The following is a 16,300-nucleotide window of genomic DNA, read 5'->3' as shown; positions in this document are numbered from 1 at the left end:
CTAAATATTTTATTTATCTTGCGTCGTTTATTCGGTAAATCATTTTGGTCTCGTTTGTGTTAACATAGTTTACATGATACTGCGTAACGTAGAACAAGTTTTTGAAAAAAGCGTCATCTCACGTGGGTCAAATGTTTAGCGTTATTCAGTCTAACGTCTTTGTTAAGTCTATTTTCCAGCACAAATCTACAAATTACGAAAAACGGCCATCAAAACCAGTGTAAAGAGTTTGAAAAATATAGAGTTTTGTGTACATGCGGTGGATCCCATTTCGTTGAAATGTGGTCAGATCCAAAAAGGCGAAAATCACTCTCCTCGCGGGCGATCTAATTGTCCCGCGGTGGAAAAAGAGTCGATAATATCATTTGTTGGCAAGACTCCCCAGCACCAAGGTCACAGCCAACAGTAATTAGGGAATCCCCGGGAAAAGCTCAAAATTTCCTTGAAATATGCTCCATCTGGACCGAAAATAATGCATTTTTTCATTATTGCACAACCTGTTTTGTCAACAAAGTTGGCTGTGACAGTTTTGACGACGGGTTTTATGGAAAGCTCTTGAAGTTTGTTATCACAATAAATAGCATAGAAAGAGAGCACTCGCGCGTTCTTTTTCTCCGCGGTGGCACTTTTCACACAAGGATTTGTTATTCTCATTCTTGAGCACCAACACGGAGAGGGAAAATAATAAGTTATCGCGTAGGACGGGTCACTTGCAGTTGAGCGAGTTGAGTTTCTTTTTCAGCGCCCAGTACGAGATGATGCGCAGCACCACGAGAAAACCGCTGAGTATACCAAAGTCCAGCCAGTAGTTGTCCGGGTTCACGCTCAACTCGGCCAGCAGCGCCTTCGGGTATTTGTAGTGGCAGTAGTCATCCATCGGACACTCCAACGTGCCTCTACCAAACCTGAAATAAGATGAAAAATGTTCCATTTATTTTTTATATTATTAACTGACAGGTTTAAAAAATATCATTTGAAAAGTTGATGATTACTAAGCATGCTCTTTTTAGAACTCCCAAAATATTTTAAATTATCAAAAACTCACTCTAAATTATCACCACATCCCTTATTTTAAAGTTAGACCGGTACATAATTAAATTATAGTCAAATTAATTTGAGTAAAAATTTCCAGCTTTGTAAATGTTTTCACTTTTTCAAGGGGGCTATGAAATAAATATATATTTGCGATGTACATATATTAGCGATTATGGGTAGGTTAATCACCCCCATAACCTTTAGCTGGCCAGGGCAGGTCGAGTCAGGTCTAAAAGTGTGGAGTTTTTGCAATTCTAATGATTTAAAACCAAAATTTGGAGTTGAAATAATTGTAAATCCCAAAAAGTCGATTATAATTAAAAAAAAATCCTGAATGAATTTTCAAATTATTGATTAGAAATCGGAATTAGCAGTAGTGACCTAAATATAGGACGTCTAATTTGACGACGTTAAATCGATTGGTCTCGGTAAGAAGAATCCGAAGCACGCCTCATTTTTTAAATGGCATCATGGGAAGTAGAGATACAGTTTTCCGAAATGTTCCGATAAACTCGTGAAAATTAATATTTTGTCGACAAAATTTTGATGATGAAATCTACTAGCCACATAAATCATTATTTCTGGGGTTTTTTAGTTGAGTTTCCTTGACATCATGCCAATTTTGTCCTACAACACTTATAACTATGATTTTACTAAGAAAATTTGCTACTTCTTTGGCGTTTGTGAAAATTAAAATCATAGAAATACACGAAAGTTTTATATAAATATAGTATACACAAATTGTATAATTGATTTGGGATTAGTTAGACGTTAGATTGCGTTTCAAGGAAGTTCATTTTTAAAATTTATGTTAAAATGAAGATTTATATTCGAATTTTACCCGCAAGGAAATTTATGAAATAAATTCAAGACCGGAAGCATAATTGTTCAGATTTTAAAATGAATCAATTTCCTGGAGTAAAAAATAATACCAAGACTGGACGGCCGGTACAAACAAATTTGTCTGGAGAAAAGGGGAAAAAACAGAGTGCTGAATCTTGTTATTAAATTTTTTCTGCAGAACAGTTTAAATTATTTTAAAATGCAAATCTTGAAAATATATTCTCATTTAGCTAGAACTTTATATTCCTATTTTAACATGTTACAAATATATTTTGGTATTTTTTAAATATAGTTCTTCTGTATAAATGCGAAATGAAAAATTCCCATATAATTTTAACGTATTAAAAAATTCTTCCTACCCGTATTGCGTGATGGCAAGGCCCTCGAAACCGTAGTGTAAGTAGCTAATGAAGGGCATCCACCTTAAGACATAGGGAATGTGGTCGTGCAGCAGCAGGAAGCCAGACAGGACGATCCAAAGTGCAGTGGAGTACGCTCCGGCAAAGGTACCGACCTGCAATCATTGCACATTTGAAGATAATGAAGTTTATGTTTCCCGCAACTATTTACCTTCGGCGAGCAAAGTGCGCCGAGAACCAGTCCGACGGTTTCTGCGACCAAGGAGGTGATGAGGCAAATCGAAACAAACATCACCACCCTGAAGGGCTCCAAAGACTGCGACGAGAGGAAGTAGGAAACCAGCACGTAGCTCGAGCAGAACAACAACTGCAAAATTACCCATAAAAATGAAAAATTAAAAGAGTACAAGCCAACTCAAGTTTAAGTCTGGAAAATATGCAACCAGCGACGCAGAAGTGTGATGCAGGTTGCACGAATAATTATGTTCAGTTTCAACATGCTGGTTGGATCAAACAAAGGCAGATTCTATGTTGTATTTTTGAAAGTAATCTTTCATTTAAAAATCTTTGAATACTGTGGATTATTTTTGGGGCTGTGCCTGTTTTTGTGATTTTTGCACACTTTCGTGTTTAATTTTCACTAAATTAACTATTTTTTTATTTTAATTTGGCAAAGTTTGGTGATCAAATGCCTTATTATTTTAAAAACTTTTAATTTTTTTCGATCAGTGAAACAATTACCACTATTGATTTACCTGCAAAGGCGTGTCAACGACCGTGAATGCAGCGTAATAAGTCCTCAGCGAGTACCAATTGTTGAATCTCTCCTTCCGCACCACATTCATTTCAGGAGGGACTGCAATCGGACGAAGTTTTTAAATAGATTGAAAGCCATACATGAAATGACAAAATGCGTACATCTAAGGACGGCGGGCATCATCGAGGTATATGCAAGGTAGACGAGGGTGACGAGGAAGAAACCCATATTGGCGATGCTCCTGGCACCATCCTGGCCGGAGCCTTGGTACAAAAGGCCCAGTACTATGCCCACTAGCACGTGAAATATTAACTTCAAATAGGTCATCGTCTGTCGACAGAGAAATTTTGAGCTTGTTGGCGGGTCAGTTAATTATAAAATATTACCCAGTCTCTCAAAAATTGTTTGGTGAACCGACCGGTTAAAATGCTGAATTTGCTCCATTCTGAGACTCCCTGCTTCTGGGCCCGCAGAACGCTGAAAATGCCGGGTTTCTCTAGGACTGTGATATATAACTGTTATTAATTCGTCTTTTGCAGGCAGAATCGAATTTTACGTGTGTTTTGGTGAAAGTGCCTGAAAGTCTTTCGTCTCCATTTGTCTGTTTTCGATGCTTCTCCCATTTTCTGAAGTATCAGCTGGTGATCTGACTTTGATATCAAACTCCCGTTTGAAAATAGATCTCCATTTGTCACTTCCAATACTGAAACATTATAGAAAAATTACAAATTTCAATTCTATTGTCACTGATATACATATTAAAATGGGCTTTGGATAATTACATATACATTTTCATACACTCTGTCCTCTTTGAAGCAAAATATGCACTTTGGCTTGCTCGAAAATTTCTAGCTAACCATTTTTAAAATTGAAAAAAAACGGGACATATACGAATCGTAGATGCAAAACTTCACAAGAAGTTAGCTTGACATGTAATATAAAAACTTTTCTTTTTTTTAATAAAAAATCAAATGCTATTGGCTACTTTGCGACAGGGGTGTCGGAGGACAAACACATTTGGCAGGTGCCAAATTATCACGGAGCATAAATTTAATGAATCCGTTTATTTATTCAATAAGAGTTTAAGATTTTTTAAACTCAATCTTGATAGGTACCTATCTCTCTCTTAAACCAATTATTTGTATTGTTTGCCTCTAGTGAAATACAAATGTTCGAAAAAAATAAAACCTCTCAAAAAATGGAGCTAAATTAAAAGATTTTTGTAAGAAATGCCAAGATTTAAAACCTATAGTACTTGTAAATTGACTGACTTGTCTTATTGATGGATATGTATATTGTATATAAGTGAGAGGAAACCTCTATATAATTATGCTACAAATTTTTAATTGAAAAAGCTATCTGACCAACTAAGAAACCATCTAAAACCGTTTATTTTTATATAATTAAAAATCTAAAAATAGTTTATAACTTTACCACTAAACGTCTAAAAGCCACAGCCCTCTGCTTTTTTATCCATCCACGACCCCCTAATTTTAACTATCCTGCATTATTTTACTCAGTTAATTAATTCAACTGGCACAATTTCTAAAAATTATTAACCTCTGAAATAAAATGAACGACGTATCAGTTTTGGACTAAGAAAAAGCTTTGTCGTTCAAGTGTGCATAATATTCTCTACACATGCGAGGGTAAATGAAATTAAACTCTCACTGAAGTCGGCTGGATTGTGGTAGAGGGGGCAGGATATTCCAAGGCCATCGAGGAAGGATACCGCTTGGATGCTGTCGCCCTGATAGACGCATTTGCCCTCGGCTAGAACGTACACGTGGTCAAACATCTCCCATAGGGAGGCGCTCGGCTGGTGGATTGTGCACACGATGGTGCGCCCTTGAGAGGCCAAGCTCCGCAGCAGCTTCACACAACTCGTACACGATGAACTATCCAAACCCCTAAAATAAAATAATGCTAATCAACTTTAAATTAACGAACGGGTAATCTCCTAACTATCCTTCCGATTAATTCAGACATTTAAGCAGTGATTAAAGCAATTTCCACTAATTGAATCAAATTTAAATTATTTATTGCCACGTTCAATTGACCATTTTGAAATGATGTAAATTTACTAAAAAATGAAAATTAAATCAACTAAAAATTACTGCAACTTAATTTTCTCTTTCGCTTGGCTGAAATTACATTCAATAACAGTAAGTGGAGACCAACTCACGTGGTCGGCTCGTCGAGAAACATGATCGGCGGGTTGTCTAGCAGCTCCAGGCCGATGCTCAGTCTCTTCTGTTGTCCTCCAGATAATTCGGACGCCCTCGTGTTTGCGCACGCTTGCAGGCCCAGCCTGTCCAGCACGTTGTCAACCTGATGGAGGCGAATTATCAGGGATTAGTTGACCTCACACCGATAGATAAAAAGATATGCATATAGGAGCGTGTAATGCGTAACCTTAAAAAAATAAAATCTAAAAAACCCGTTTTGATAAACAGGTTTTTTGTTATGACCCAGAGTCTCCATTCCTTCCGGGTTATTTGAATTTTTTTCACATTTCAACAGGTTTTTTAACGTGCTTAAAGATATTACATGCTTAAAGTAAAACATGTAATTATTATGAGATCATGGTCAAGTACTAATCAATTAGCAATAGAGAGTACGGCTTAAAATTTGACAAGAAAAAATACAAATACATCATTTAGTAATTTTTAAATTGCTAACGCATATTTTATTCAATATCAGGCTAATAGGGCAAAACCTGAAGCAAATTTCACCCTAATTTGAGGACCCTTGCTAACAGGTTGTTGACAATGTCTATTTCTAAAAAAAATATTTTAAATTTAATTCGAAATAAATACAATTACTCGCTTCATTTGATTTCCGTGCCCAATAATTTTTACCTCGATTTTTCTGGCTTTCTTGCCGACGCCCGGCCCCAGCTTAAGGTTGGCTGCCATGTCCATGGTCTCAAGGACGGTGAAGTGAGGGTGCAGTTGGTCCGACTGCAGAATATAGCACGAACTCTTCCTGAAGGTAGAGAGATTGCGCTCCACTCCGTTCACTCGAACGCTGCCTTTCATCCCTTCAGACCTACAATCAAGTCGTAAAAGCGTTCTAATAATATAAAATCTGTCTTGTCCTTGGCCGCGGAACCAGTTTATCAACAAAATTTTAGCTAAAAAACACCGTGATAAATTCCAGACAGTCTGGGCGAGTCCAGCCGGAATTGGCATCGCAACAAAATCGACTGCAGCTCATTAATATTGCATGCCCAGGTGACTGCGTTGACAAACTTTTTTACGCCACAATTTCGACTGCGTCGCGTGACGCTTTCAAATATTTATATTTTATTCCACTAAGTATAGCTCGTTCGAATTGCATCTGATGGTGTACTAGACGACCTATATAAAAACGCAATGTACACATGCCCGCTGTCTCATTTATAATAATTATTTCCTGGCTTTTCTATTTGTAGCGTGCTATCAGTTGAACGTGAAAATAGCTAATAAAAATTCCTGCAACGAAATTTTCTGTTTGTTAGAAACACAAAAAACTATTGTATGTTTGGGTTTGGTGCCGTCGTTTGAATTAATTGTTTTTATTTAAAAAAAAAAAATTGAATTGCTCGCTTAGGATGATGTTCGAGATTTTTAAACCTTTAGATACAATCAAATTTTGAGTATTCGATAATTGTGCCTCTAGCAAAATTCTCCATCACACGTGGCTTCACAATCAAAGTCAGGGCCAATTTTGTTAGCAGTCTCGTGCTAACGAGTCTGTAATTCATCCGCCTAATTCACACATTGTTATAACAAAGCAATTTGGCACGAAAAGAAGAGGATGCGAATTCTTTTTACGCATCGGAAAGCGACGGCAAAAATTCCATCTTTTGGTTGGTGAGGTAAGCGCGTTGCGAGTCTTTTTCTTTTTTTTTTGTGACCTTGGTAGTGAAAACAATATCTCCTCTTTCCTCTCGCGGCAGACGCCTTTTCCTGAGCGTATATTTCGGGCCACTTACGCCGGATTTTGCCGATGAACAAAAGTTGCCTCAAGCATAACCTGTCGCGCTGTACGCTCTGAAAGGAAACTGGTTTTTAACACTCGTGATTCGCTACATTCTCTTAAAAGACGTCACTCAATGTGCACGAACAATGGAATATTCGATAATTTATTTCGGACGCGACGTTAGACTAACGCGCATATTGCATTCCAAGACACGATCAATGCTGGTTTTTCCTGTGACAGAGCTGACTAACATTAAATGATAATCTTCTAGGAAATTATTTGCTGCCACCGCAATTTCCACTCGCAATTTACTTTTTGTGTGGCGCAATTTTATTGTGGCGAGTCGTTCAACTCTTCAAGGTTGAAGGTTACGTTCTGCTCGTGAACAACTTGCCGCAAAGGTGGTTAAGACCAGTCTCCCTGTTTTTGTAAGAACCAATGGATTAAAATTGTAAAAAATGCAAACCCTATTGTCAAGAGTTAATTATTCAGTTTGTATAAACGAGTCTCCAGCAGAATTTTATTTTTGGTCAAGCCAATACTGAGTTTTGTCGGTTCTGTGCCTTTTTGCTCACGCTATTCTTTTTATAGCCTTCTAGAATTTAAAATATCATTTACATATTGATATTAAGAGTAAAAAAGTTCGAAAATGTTGTATCGCTTGGTGTGACTAATTCTCTATACAAAGACCCTTTGAAACATTGTTTTGTATATTTCCAATTTATTCCCGAGGGTGGGGTTACCACTTTTCCGATCGAAAGTTTTTACAACGTGCGATAGATGAGGAGGAGAGCAAAACACAAGGGCTATTATGTAATTTTAAGAAGGGTTACGTACGCGCAGTGCCGAAACTAAGGTAAAGTTGCATGCGCCGAAGCAACATTTTTTTGCTCTGCTCCTCATCTCGCACGTCGTAGAAGCTTTCGATCGGAAAAAGTGGTCACCTCTTCAGGAATTGATTAGAATCAACGGAAACAAAGTTACAGAGGGTCTATAACAAGTTCGGATTTTAAACTAAGAAGATTGCATCGAACAGCTAGCCTTTCCAATAATTGCTTTACATAACTTTATTTAAATCTGATTATTTCAACTACTGAAATTGAAAGGATTACAACTATATATATTTATAAATTATTATTTGCACACGTGTAGTGCCAAGCTCATTTGGCTTCTTTTATTTTATTTTTCAGATACAAGGCACCGCCCGATAAAAAACATACACACATTAAGGATAAATTATATTATGATAGTATTTGTAGCGTTATAGTGAACAGCTCGCTGAAACTCGCAGTTAAAATATTCATGCGGACGTCTCTGAGTGAGCGGCTTGCATCCAAAATCGTGATTAAATAAGATTACCATTCAAAAGACTAATAAGAGGATAATTCTACAAATGTTATTCGATTTCATGACAACGTATATAGACCAGAACAATAATGGGGATTATTTTGGGGCCAAAAATCTATTAAAAACGTGTCTGTGCTGGATTCGTTATCACACCAACCGAATTGCACATGAAAAATATTTTTGGAGGAGCTGATAAGATTGATAAGCGCCGCGAGACCGAAAACAGGCGGCAGCTGATTCGCGATAAAGGTGAAAGAGTGAAGGGATCTCTGTTCCTTTGGACCCCCACCCCAAAACAAACGCGAGAGCAGATTAAAAGTGGAACTTCTATTGACGCCCGATAAGCATGCATGAAAAAAATCACGTTGACAAAAGTGCACGTGAGCATCTGAGACGCGTTAATAGCAAGGGGACGATAATAAGGGGGGTTTTGCTTCCTCATGACTTTGTTTATCATTGCGAAAAGGGGCGCTTGTCTGGAGCGGATGTGTGCGCTAACAAGATGTCCTTGAAGTTAATGCAAACATACACGCGCTGCCATAAATATCAACGCCGAAACCGATCACTTTTGCGAGCAAACCTGAAGGAGGCTATTATGTGCTAAAATTGTTATTTTTAAAACGCTCTTCCTCCCATTATTTCTGCTATTTACATCTGCTTCCTGCCGAAAATGGTTCATTGTTTTCAAATTTATATTCTCCCGCGGATAAAGTCATGCATTTGTTAAATATGTTAAAATGAATCCAACATTCAAATTTTAACCGCAAAGGAATTTATGGAATAAAGCCTAGACCGAAATATCAAACTTGAACACCCAGTATCAAATAATAATTTAAAACTGAAAATTATGCAGAGAGAAAAATAACAAAAACTAGTGGTGGATATTAATTTTGTTATTTTTCTCTCTGCGCACATTTTTTAATCAAAACATAGCTGGTTGCAAAATCTTGGAAAAAATAATTATCATTCCATTTAGATAATACGAATTAAAAATTTATTTTCAACATCAGAAAAATATACTCACAGAAATCCAGTCAGCACGTTGAGGAGCGAAGTTTTCCCGGCGCCCGACGGGCCCATTATTGCGGTTAGTTCACCAGCTTTGAACGTGCCAGAAACTCCTTTGAGCACGGGTTTCGTTTCTGGAACATGAAGAAATAAATTTCTATAAAATTTGCAACGCAATAAAGGTTAGTTTGCAAAATCTCATACGTGCCAAGAATCACCGGGGTCATTGAGCTGCGGTGCAAATTAACGTGCCTGTTTTTGTGATAGAAAATTAGCGCGCGGAAAAAAGAATGAGTGGTGCGAGAGGCGCTTGACCCGCTCAGATTCGTGTGAATATACTTCTGTTATTCAATGCCAATTTGTTTATCCTTGCCTGCGTACAACACACCGCGTCGCCGCTTCTGAACGCTAATGACGGAGGGTGCCTGTTTTCTTAAATGCTATTTTCAGCCGCCCTCTGTTCGCAACGTGGTTTTGCTAAAAAAACTTAAATCTTCTAGACTTTTTTCCTAAGCTAGAGCAAACACAGCTGTGCTATAAGAAGGATTCTCTTTCGTTAGCTTAATTTAGTCTTAATAAGAGATTTTACTAAAAATCGAGTTATCTCTTAGCTAAACACACAAACAAAAACACGTAAACAAACCAAAGAATAGTCGGCCAGAGGTCACCATTTTTTCACTAGGAAATATATTTTGCTTAAATCATTTTCTGTTTGTTTTAATTTAATTTGAGACTAAAATTTGCATGGTATTTTCTAAAACTCAAATAGTGTTGGAAAAATTATTTTAAAAATATTCTAATTTTAAGACTGATCTGAAATGGAAGAATGCAGAAAACAATTCCTTGGAGAGAGGCAAAACTGTGAATTGGATATTAGTGCCACCAGTTGGCGGCTTTGAACACTCACAATTTTGCAAACTTGTCTATTTGGAGGCTACGAATTGTATTTTCTCTTTTTTTATTTTAAATTTCTCTTCAGGCAGCGTTGAATTTGCGATTGCACTCTTCGGCGAGCCTCTATCTTGAGTAGCGACACGTTTTGATCGTTAGGTGGCCCGATTCTGGATCGCAGACACGCAACTATAAATCGCGGCTAGTTGAGAGCCCTTGATGAACACGTTGGTTGGTTATTGCGCAGGACGTGTCTGGAATGGAAGATGGCCTGCTCTCTGCGACCGGCATTATGTTAGCCAACTAATATGCTGCGCTCGTTTGTTTGTTCTTTCTCTTTTCGCCAATCGTTGCTTTCGCGGTCCCGACGCACCTGATGCGTCGCCAGTTGCACAATAATTGCTTCGGCGAATAATTGCTCACGTCACTTTTGTGACTGCCGTGTCGCGTTTGGCTTGAATTAAAGTGGCGCGCTCGAGGTCTGTTTATGAAAGACGAGCTGACCGTGGGACTATTTCGCCCACCCTGTCCATGAAATTTATCACGGAATTTGAATAATAATTATTAAATTTTTGGTTAAGGTGGTGTTTGAAAAATAATGAAAAATTTAAATAGCACTGCTAAATTTTTAACACAAATTTTCAAATTATTTTTATTTTTAGTTTTGAAACAACAAATTTTTCCTGAATTTTGATTACGTAAAGCTTCTTACGAATCCGGTGTTAAAAAATTAAAATATCTTATCCAAACATCATTAATTGCTCCGAAAGTTTTATTTTCCAAAGATATTGGCATTGATATTTGCTATATCCCAACAACTATTCACTCTGATATTTCATGTATGTGAGCATGCAGAGAGTGCGGAGTGTGAAAATAAATAAGCCTTTAGCAGCTGAACAGAGAATATTTTATTATTCCTTTTCTTACCCGAGGGGCCACCCAACAACAACTACATTTACATATATTTTTCTTCAAAAATAAAAAATTTAAATAAAAAAATACGTAGTGTGATTTTTCATCTCTTTATATTAATTTAATGCCAATTTAAATCGTAATTTTAAGAACTAGGACTACTTATAAGCCGTTTAAGAATAAGGTTTTAGTTTGTTTTTACGCAACTTTTAGACAGTTTTAGATGGTTTTAGACGGCATTAAGTTTGGCTTAAAATGCGTTATTTGACCGTCCTATTACGATCAAAAGGTTGGTCATCTTAAATTAACTTCTAGTGGTAAATGAAGAAAAATATAAGCTTTACACGAGAAAACCTTCCGTCGATATTTCTCAACTACATATAAACAATAATAATCACACTTGAATAATTTCATTCAGTTTGCTTTACCTTCCAAGAGCCTCACAGTCTCAGCGAGACTCATAAAGGTCGATTATAAACACGCATTGTTGCCTGCTTTGAGCTTCGATTCGTTTCGCAACGACTTTTATATATTAATTGTCACCTGAGCTTGCAAGCTTTTAAGATGAAAATTGCCCAATTGAGAGGTCGAATGCAGTTGCATAAGGCACTCGAGCCAGATCCACTCTTGTATTGAATTATGATAAAACCAGGCCAATTGCCATAAAATAAAGTGAGCATACGTTGAACGCCTCCATTAATTAAACCTGCGAGAGAATTCGAAATGCAGCGGTGTTGCACCACCTGAGCCGCTATGACCTAGGCCACTGCGCTTGCGAACGAGCCTGGAACAGGCGGCAGGCGGCTGACGTGTAGGTCACTTTACCTGAAACCTGAGTCCCAAGGTTCTCCTAGGGTCACGCACGTGCGCACGCGTTATTGTAACTAGCTGCTGCACTTTTATTAACGCGCACCAAGGCCGGCAAGCGGGCAGCCGCGCGGCAAATGCACTTTTACTGCGCCGTGCACATTGCATTGCCTAGGTTGTGTTAGGCGGCTCGCAACCTGACTGTTCGCGGTTCAATCGGAAAAATTACCAAACCGCTGCACGCACAGCGTTGCTCTAAACTTGCTTACTATATATATATTCAATATCCTCTTTGCTTTGCTTTGGTGCAGCTAATTGTAAATTAAATTGGTGGGATTTAAAATTTAGGTTTTATTTATTACTAAGACAGTCGACTTTTTAAAGGTAATTAAACCCAAAAATATTGTGTAACTTGGTTTCCAATCTTGAAAACCAGTAATTTATTATTATTATTTTTATTTCTAATCATAATTAAAACATATGTCATTCATTAAATCCAGAATAAATCCATTTAGAGGTTAATGGGAACTTTAAAGTATCAAAAAATTGCGATTAATCACAAGTCAGCTGTTCGTTACAATAATTTGTCCTCATTGAAGGCCATCACTCTGATAACAACAATATCAATCAAAACGCCTTCTACCACTTAAGGTGCATGGAATCATTTTTAAATCTGTCGGCTTTCAGCAGTGAAACATTTTTTGCTCATCATCCCTGTTTTGAAATGAAATGACAGTTTGACACAGGGGTCAGGTCATCGCTGGGAAATGCTTTTGTTGCGACAGCATCCTTAACTCTTTCTGAATAATGCTTCACGTTCGCAACAGGTAATAATAATTTTTTCTGTCACTCTGCATCACAAGCGAAGCTATAAAATGAAATACGATCTAAAGACAAGGTTAGAAAAGAGGCTGTGCGCTTCCTCCTAGGGTTGTCGAGTGAATAGGAGGGTGACGCAGCATGATGTGCAAAACCATTTCTTTATTAGCAACAGCACAAAATACAATTGAGGACTTTGTTGTCTCATTTGTGAACACTTTTTTATGATCAAGGATTTAGTTGGTAATTTTACAGCACTGCTGTTTCCTTATGAACATAGCAATAAAATCGGAAGTTATATATTGTGCAAAATAATGGTTAGTCAACAAGTCCTGAGACCGAGTTATTTAGTTCTGCTATGGCATTTTAGGGCATTCTATGGGTGAAATATGAAAACGTTAAATGCGACACGATTTTATTTTTATCCTACGCAATATTAAGATAAAAATTATATCGTTTTAACCTGATTGACTATTGCATTCATTGCATTCCAATTTAAATTAATTAATTTTAATTTGTTTGATTTTAGTGCTCAGTGGTTTATAGGTGGAAACTTTAAAAAAAAATACGGAAAAATCAGGGACCATAACCACATTAAATTCTGCTCTAGCAATAGTGCTTCGGCCTCGAGCTGAGCACGTTAGTCAAGGTGTGAAGACGAGCGGAGTGGGGTCAAACTATTCAATCAGACGCTGAAATGTTTGCTGAACCTAAAGGCGCTGCGGGGGCACGGTTTTTGCATATGACAGAGAATGAAAATTCACGTATCGAAAATCACATTAAGAAGCTAGAAAGCAGGATCACCGAACGAAACTGCCAAACCTGTTTGCAGCTCTATGCATGTCCTAGAAGATTAACACATAAATGAAAGTGTTGGAGGGAGTTTCATAGGGTCTCTTATTTGCATAAATTTCCTCCTAAAGCTTCTGCAGAATATCGAGTTCCAATTATTTTTATGGTAGGAGATTAAAACAGTAAAAATATTGACGCACGAGCACTATTACTCTCGGTTCGATTCTTGCCAAAGGAGATAAGTTAGTGAGATTTAATTGTTGCACCATTTAGATTTGATAATGCTCACCTCTTTTATTGGGGATCAATGAGAGTAAATCTGACTGTCGAGGAGGGAAATTTAATAAAAAATGGCTTATTCCACTGTCTAGACGCGTGCTTAAGAAATTTGATCCGGATATTTTGTTTTTGTTTATTTAAGCACTCTCCACGGCGACTCAATAAACTTTGGACCCTGTGACCCCATATATGCAGGACATCAAATATCGCAATATTTTTTTTTTTAAAAGTAAAGAATGATTTCCAATGAAAATATTTACAAATAAACGTCGCTGAAGATTTAACTTTATACAAAAATACTCGCCAATCACGCACAATAATTATTTGGAGCAAAAAAATATAAAAAACTAGCCGTCCAAAACTCTTTGATCTCTAGCCTTTTATCAAAACGTGACTTGAAATATTCGCGTAAAGATCTCGAGAGGAGGAAATTATTTCTTCACTTCTATTATATTTTTCATATCTTAAAAAATAAATGCCAGCCGGCTCACCTATTCCCGCGGGCACTGTGTAGGTGATGTCTGTGAAGTCGATGTCGAGTGGCCTGAGGACCCGCTGGGTCGGCCTGGGCCCATCGAAGGGTGAAGGCATGGCGAGTGGGTCCATTTTGAGCAGCGGCTCCATCGTGGACACTCGAACTCACAGGCCCGACAAGACTACCGGCGGCATCGCACGCGCACCGACAGACACACTCCTCTGTCTCGTGCCTACCTTCGGACCGAGCGGCTCTCTCTGCACTGATCGTGTGTGTGTCTCTCTTTCCGACTCACAATCAGCTAGCTCTCCTGGCTTGCCGGTGCGAACCCCCACTATATGGCTAGCTTGTTATGTCGCTCTTTTCCGCGCACAAACACCAACGCTCCCGCTGCACAGGCAATTCATGCGTTGGTTTCAAATTTATCGATGGAGTGGGAAGGTTTTTCAGCTGAATTATTTTTTAATTAGCTGGGTGGAGAATTCGAATAATATTATTGTTGGAATTTATTTGTTCCTAGTCCGAACTAATCTTTTATGTTATTAGCTAAATCTGAAAAATCTTAACATTTGTTAACGAAAAAGTCTAAATTTTTGTTTTTGAGAAAGGGCAGCAGCTTTGATAAAATTATGTTCACCATCTTTAATATTTGTAATAGTAAAAATCATACCAAAAAATTTCAAAATCATATATTATATTTGGTTTTGGACGATAGATCTTTTCAAATGCATAGCAATTTTTTGTGGCAGACCAAAACTGTGTCGTTCCGGGTAGTGCAGAAGATGCAGAAATCACTGCCCGATATTTCTTAGGCAAAATAGGCTTAATTAGGAATGAATCAAATTTCAATAAACAATATAATTAATAAAATAAACTAGCTGTGTTCAATTTCACCCTTTTAAAAATTAAATATAATACAACTACTGTTGTCCGAAACACCTTAAATTATTTTCTTCAACAGCACAGATTATTTCAACAACTCAATAAAAAACTATAGAATTTTCGAATGATTGAAAATCAGTCTGTAAAAATAAATTTGTTTAAGCCGTCAAGACTCACTGTCAGAATTGGTCTGATTTAATAGAACTGTGGCGCCTTTCCGCCACTACTGTCGCAGAAACTAGTTTGCATTAAACCCACATTCGGTGACCGCCCGACGTAATCCGCGAGTGGTAACCCGGGCGAGAAAGTGGAAGTACGAAAAATCGGAATTGTTGAGATGCAAGCCGAGCCTCTATAATTTACTAAGATGTCAAACAGATGAAGTTCCAAATTCAACACAGCCTGCAAGAAATTGAGCAGAAGATGAATTCCTGGAATTATCAAGAAGAAAAAAATGTAATTTTTTTAGTTGAAGCCCAGTAACAATTCATTCTCTAAATACGTGGTTGAATTACTAACATTGTTTAACAAATATTTATGATTGATTCCAAGACAAAATCATTAAAAGAATTCCCAGAAGTCGGTTATTTGTGTTTAATATGTCAAAAGCAATTGTATGTGATCGCCGCCTGCACACGCTGTGCACGCCGCGAGATTAAGTTCCATTCGACAAATAGTCAACAATTTTGTGATTGCCCTTATGCGTTCCAAGTACGGTACCAGTCCGAGAGTCAGTTACCGTCCATTGAGTTCCACGAGTAACTATCTTGCACTCCCGCGATGAAGATTTTTAACACCCGGAGATGCTGATGGCTGCGCGCGCGGCCCACAAGCAGGCCCCCCGGTCCCATATTTACAAGGAGTAGCGTTCGACTCAAGAGTCCAACGCCGGTAGCTGTTCACTTCCCCATTCGCATAGTTGATAGTCTGTGCAGCCACGACCGGTTGTCAGACACACTCTCTTCTAATTCGCAAACCAAGGTTTGCACTGGCTCAGAATTGACCACCGTCTGGACGCAGCGGCCTCTAAAATTTTTCACCGAACGGTCGACCTTAATTTTTAAAAGATCCCATCTTAAAAGGGGGGAGTCCGCCACTACTGTCGCAGCAACTAGTTTGCATTTAACC

General features: G+C 37.9%; 1 protein-coding gene across 1 annotated transcript; it reads right to left on the bottom strand.

The window, feature by feature from the left end:
- Window positions 1-5: 5 nt before the first annotated feature.
- On the bottom strand, window positions 6-14,584 carry LOC135939562 (ATP-binding cassette sub-family G member 1). Its single transcript, XM_065484023.1, has 12 exons — window positions 14,307-14,584; window positions 9,332-9,449; window positions 5,856-6,045; window positions 5,180-5,325; window positions 4,666-4,904; window positions 3,551-3,697; window positions 3,381-3,496; window positions 3,156-3,324; window positions 2,993-3,093; window positions 2,449-2,604; window positions 2,238-2,392; window positions 6-905 (listed from the first exon to the last, which is right to left on the bottom strand). The coding sequence occupies exons 1-12, from the start codon at window positions 14,437-14,439 to the stop codon at window positions 707-709; spliced, it is 1,869 nt and encodes a 622-aa protein (XP_065340095.1). The 5' UTR covers window positions 14,440-14,584; the 3' UTR covers window positions 6-706.
- Between the last annotated feature and the right edge of the window lie 1,716 nt (window positions 14,585-16,300).

The sequence above is a fragment of the Cloeon dipterum genome, chromosome 3, assembly GCF_949628265.1.
Source record: "Cloeon dipterum chromosome 3, ieCloDipt1.1, whole genome shotgun sequence".
NCBI classification, from domain to species: domain Eukaryota; kingdom Metazoa; phylum Arthropoda; class Insecta; order Ephemeroptera; family Baetidae; genus Cloeon; species Cloeon dipterum.
The sequence above is the reverse complement of the archived record's forward strand: the minus strand, read 5'-3'. Positions and strand labels throughout refer to the sequence as shown.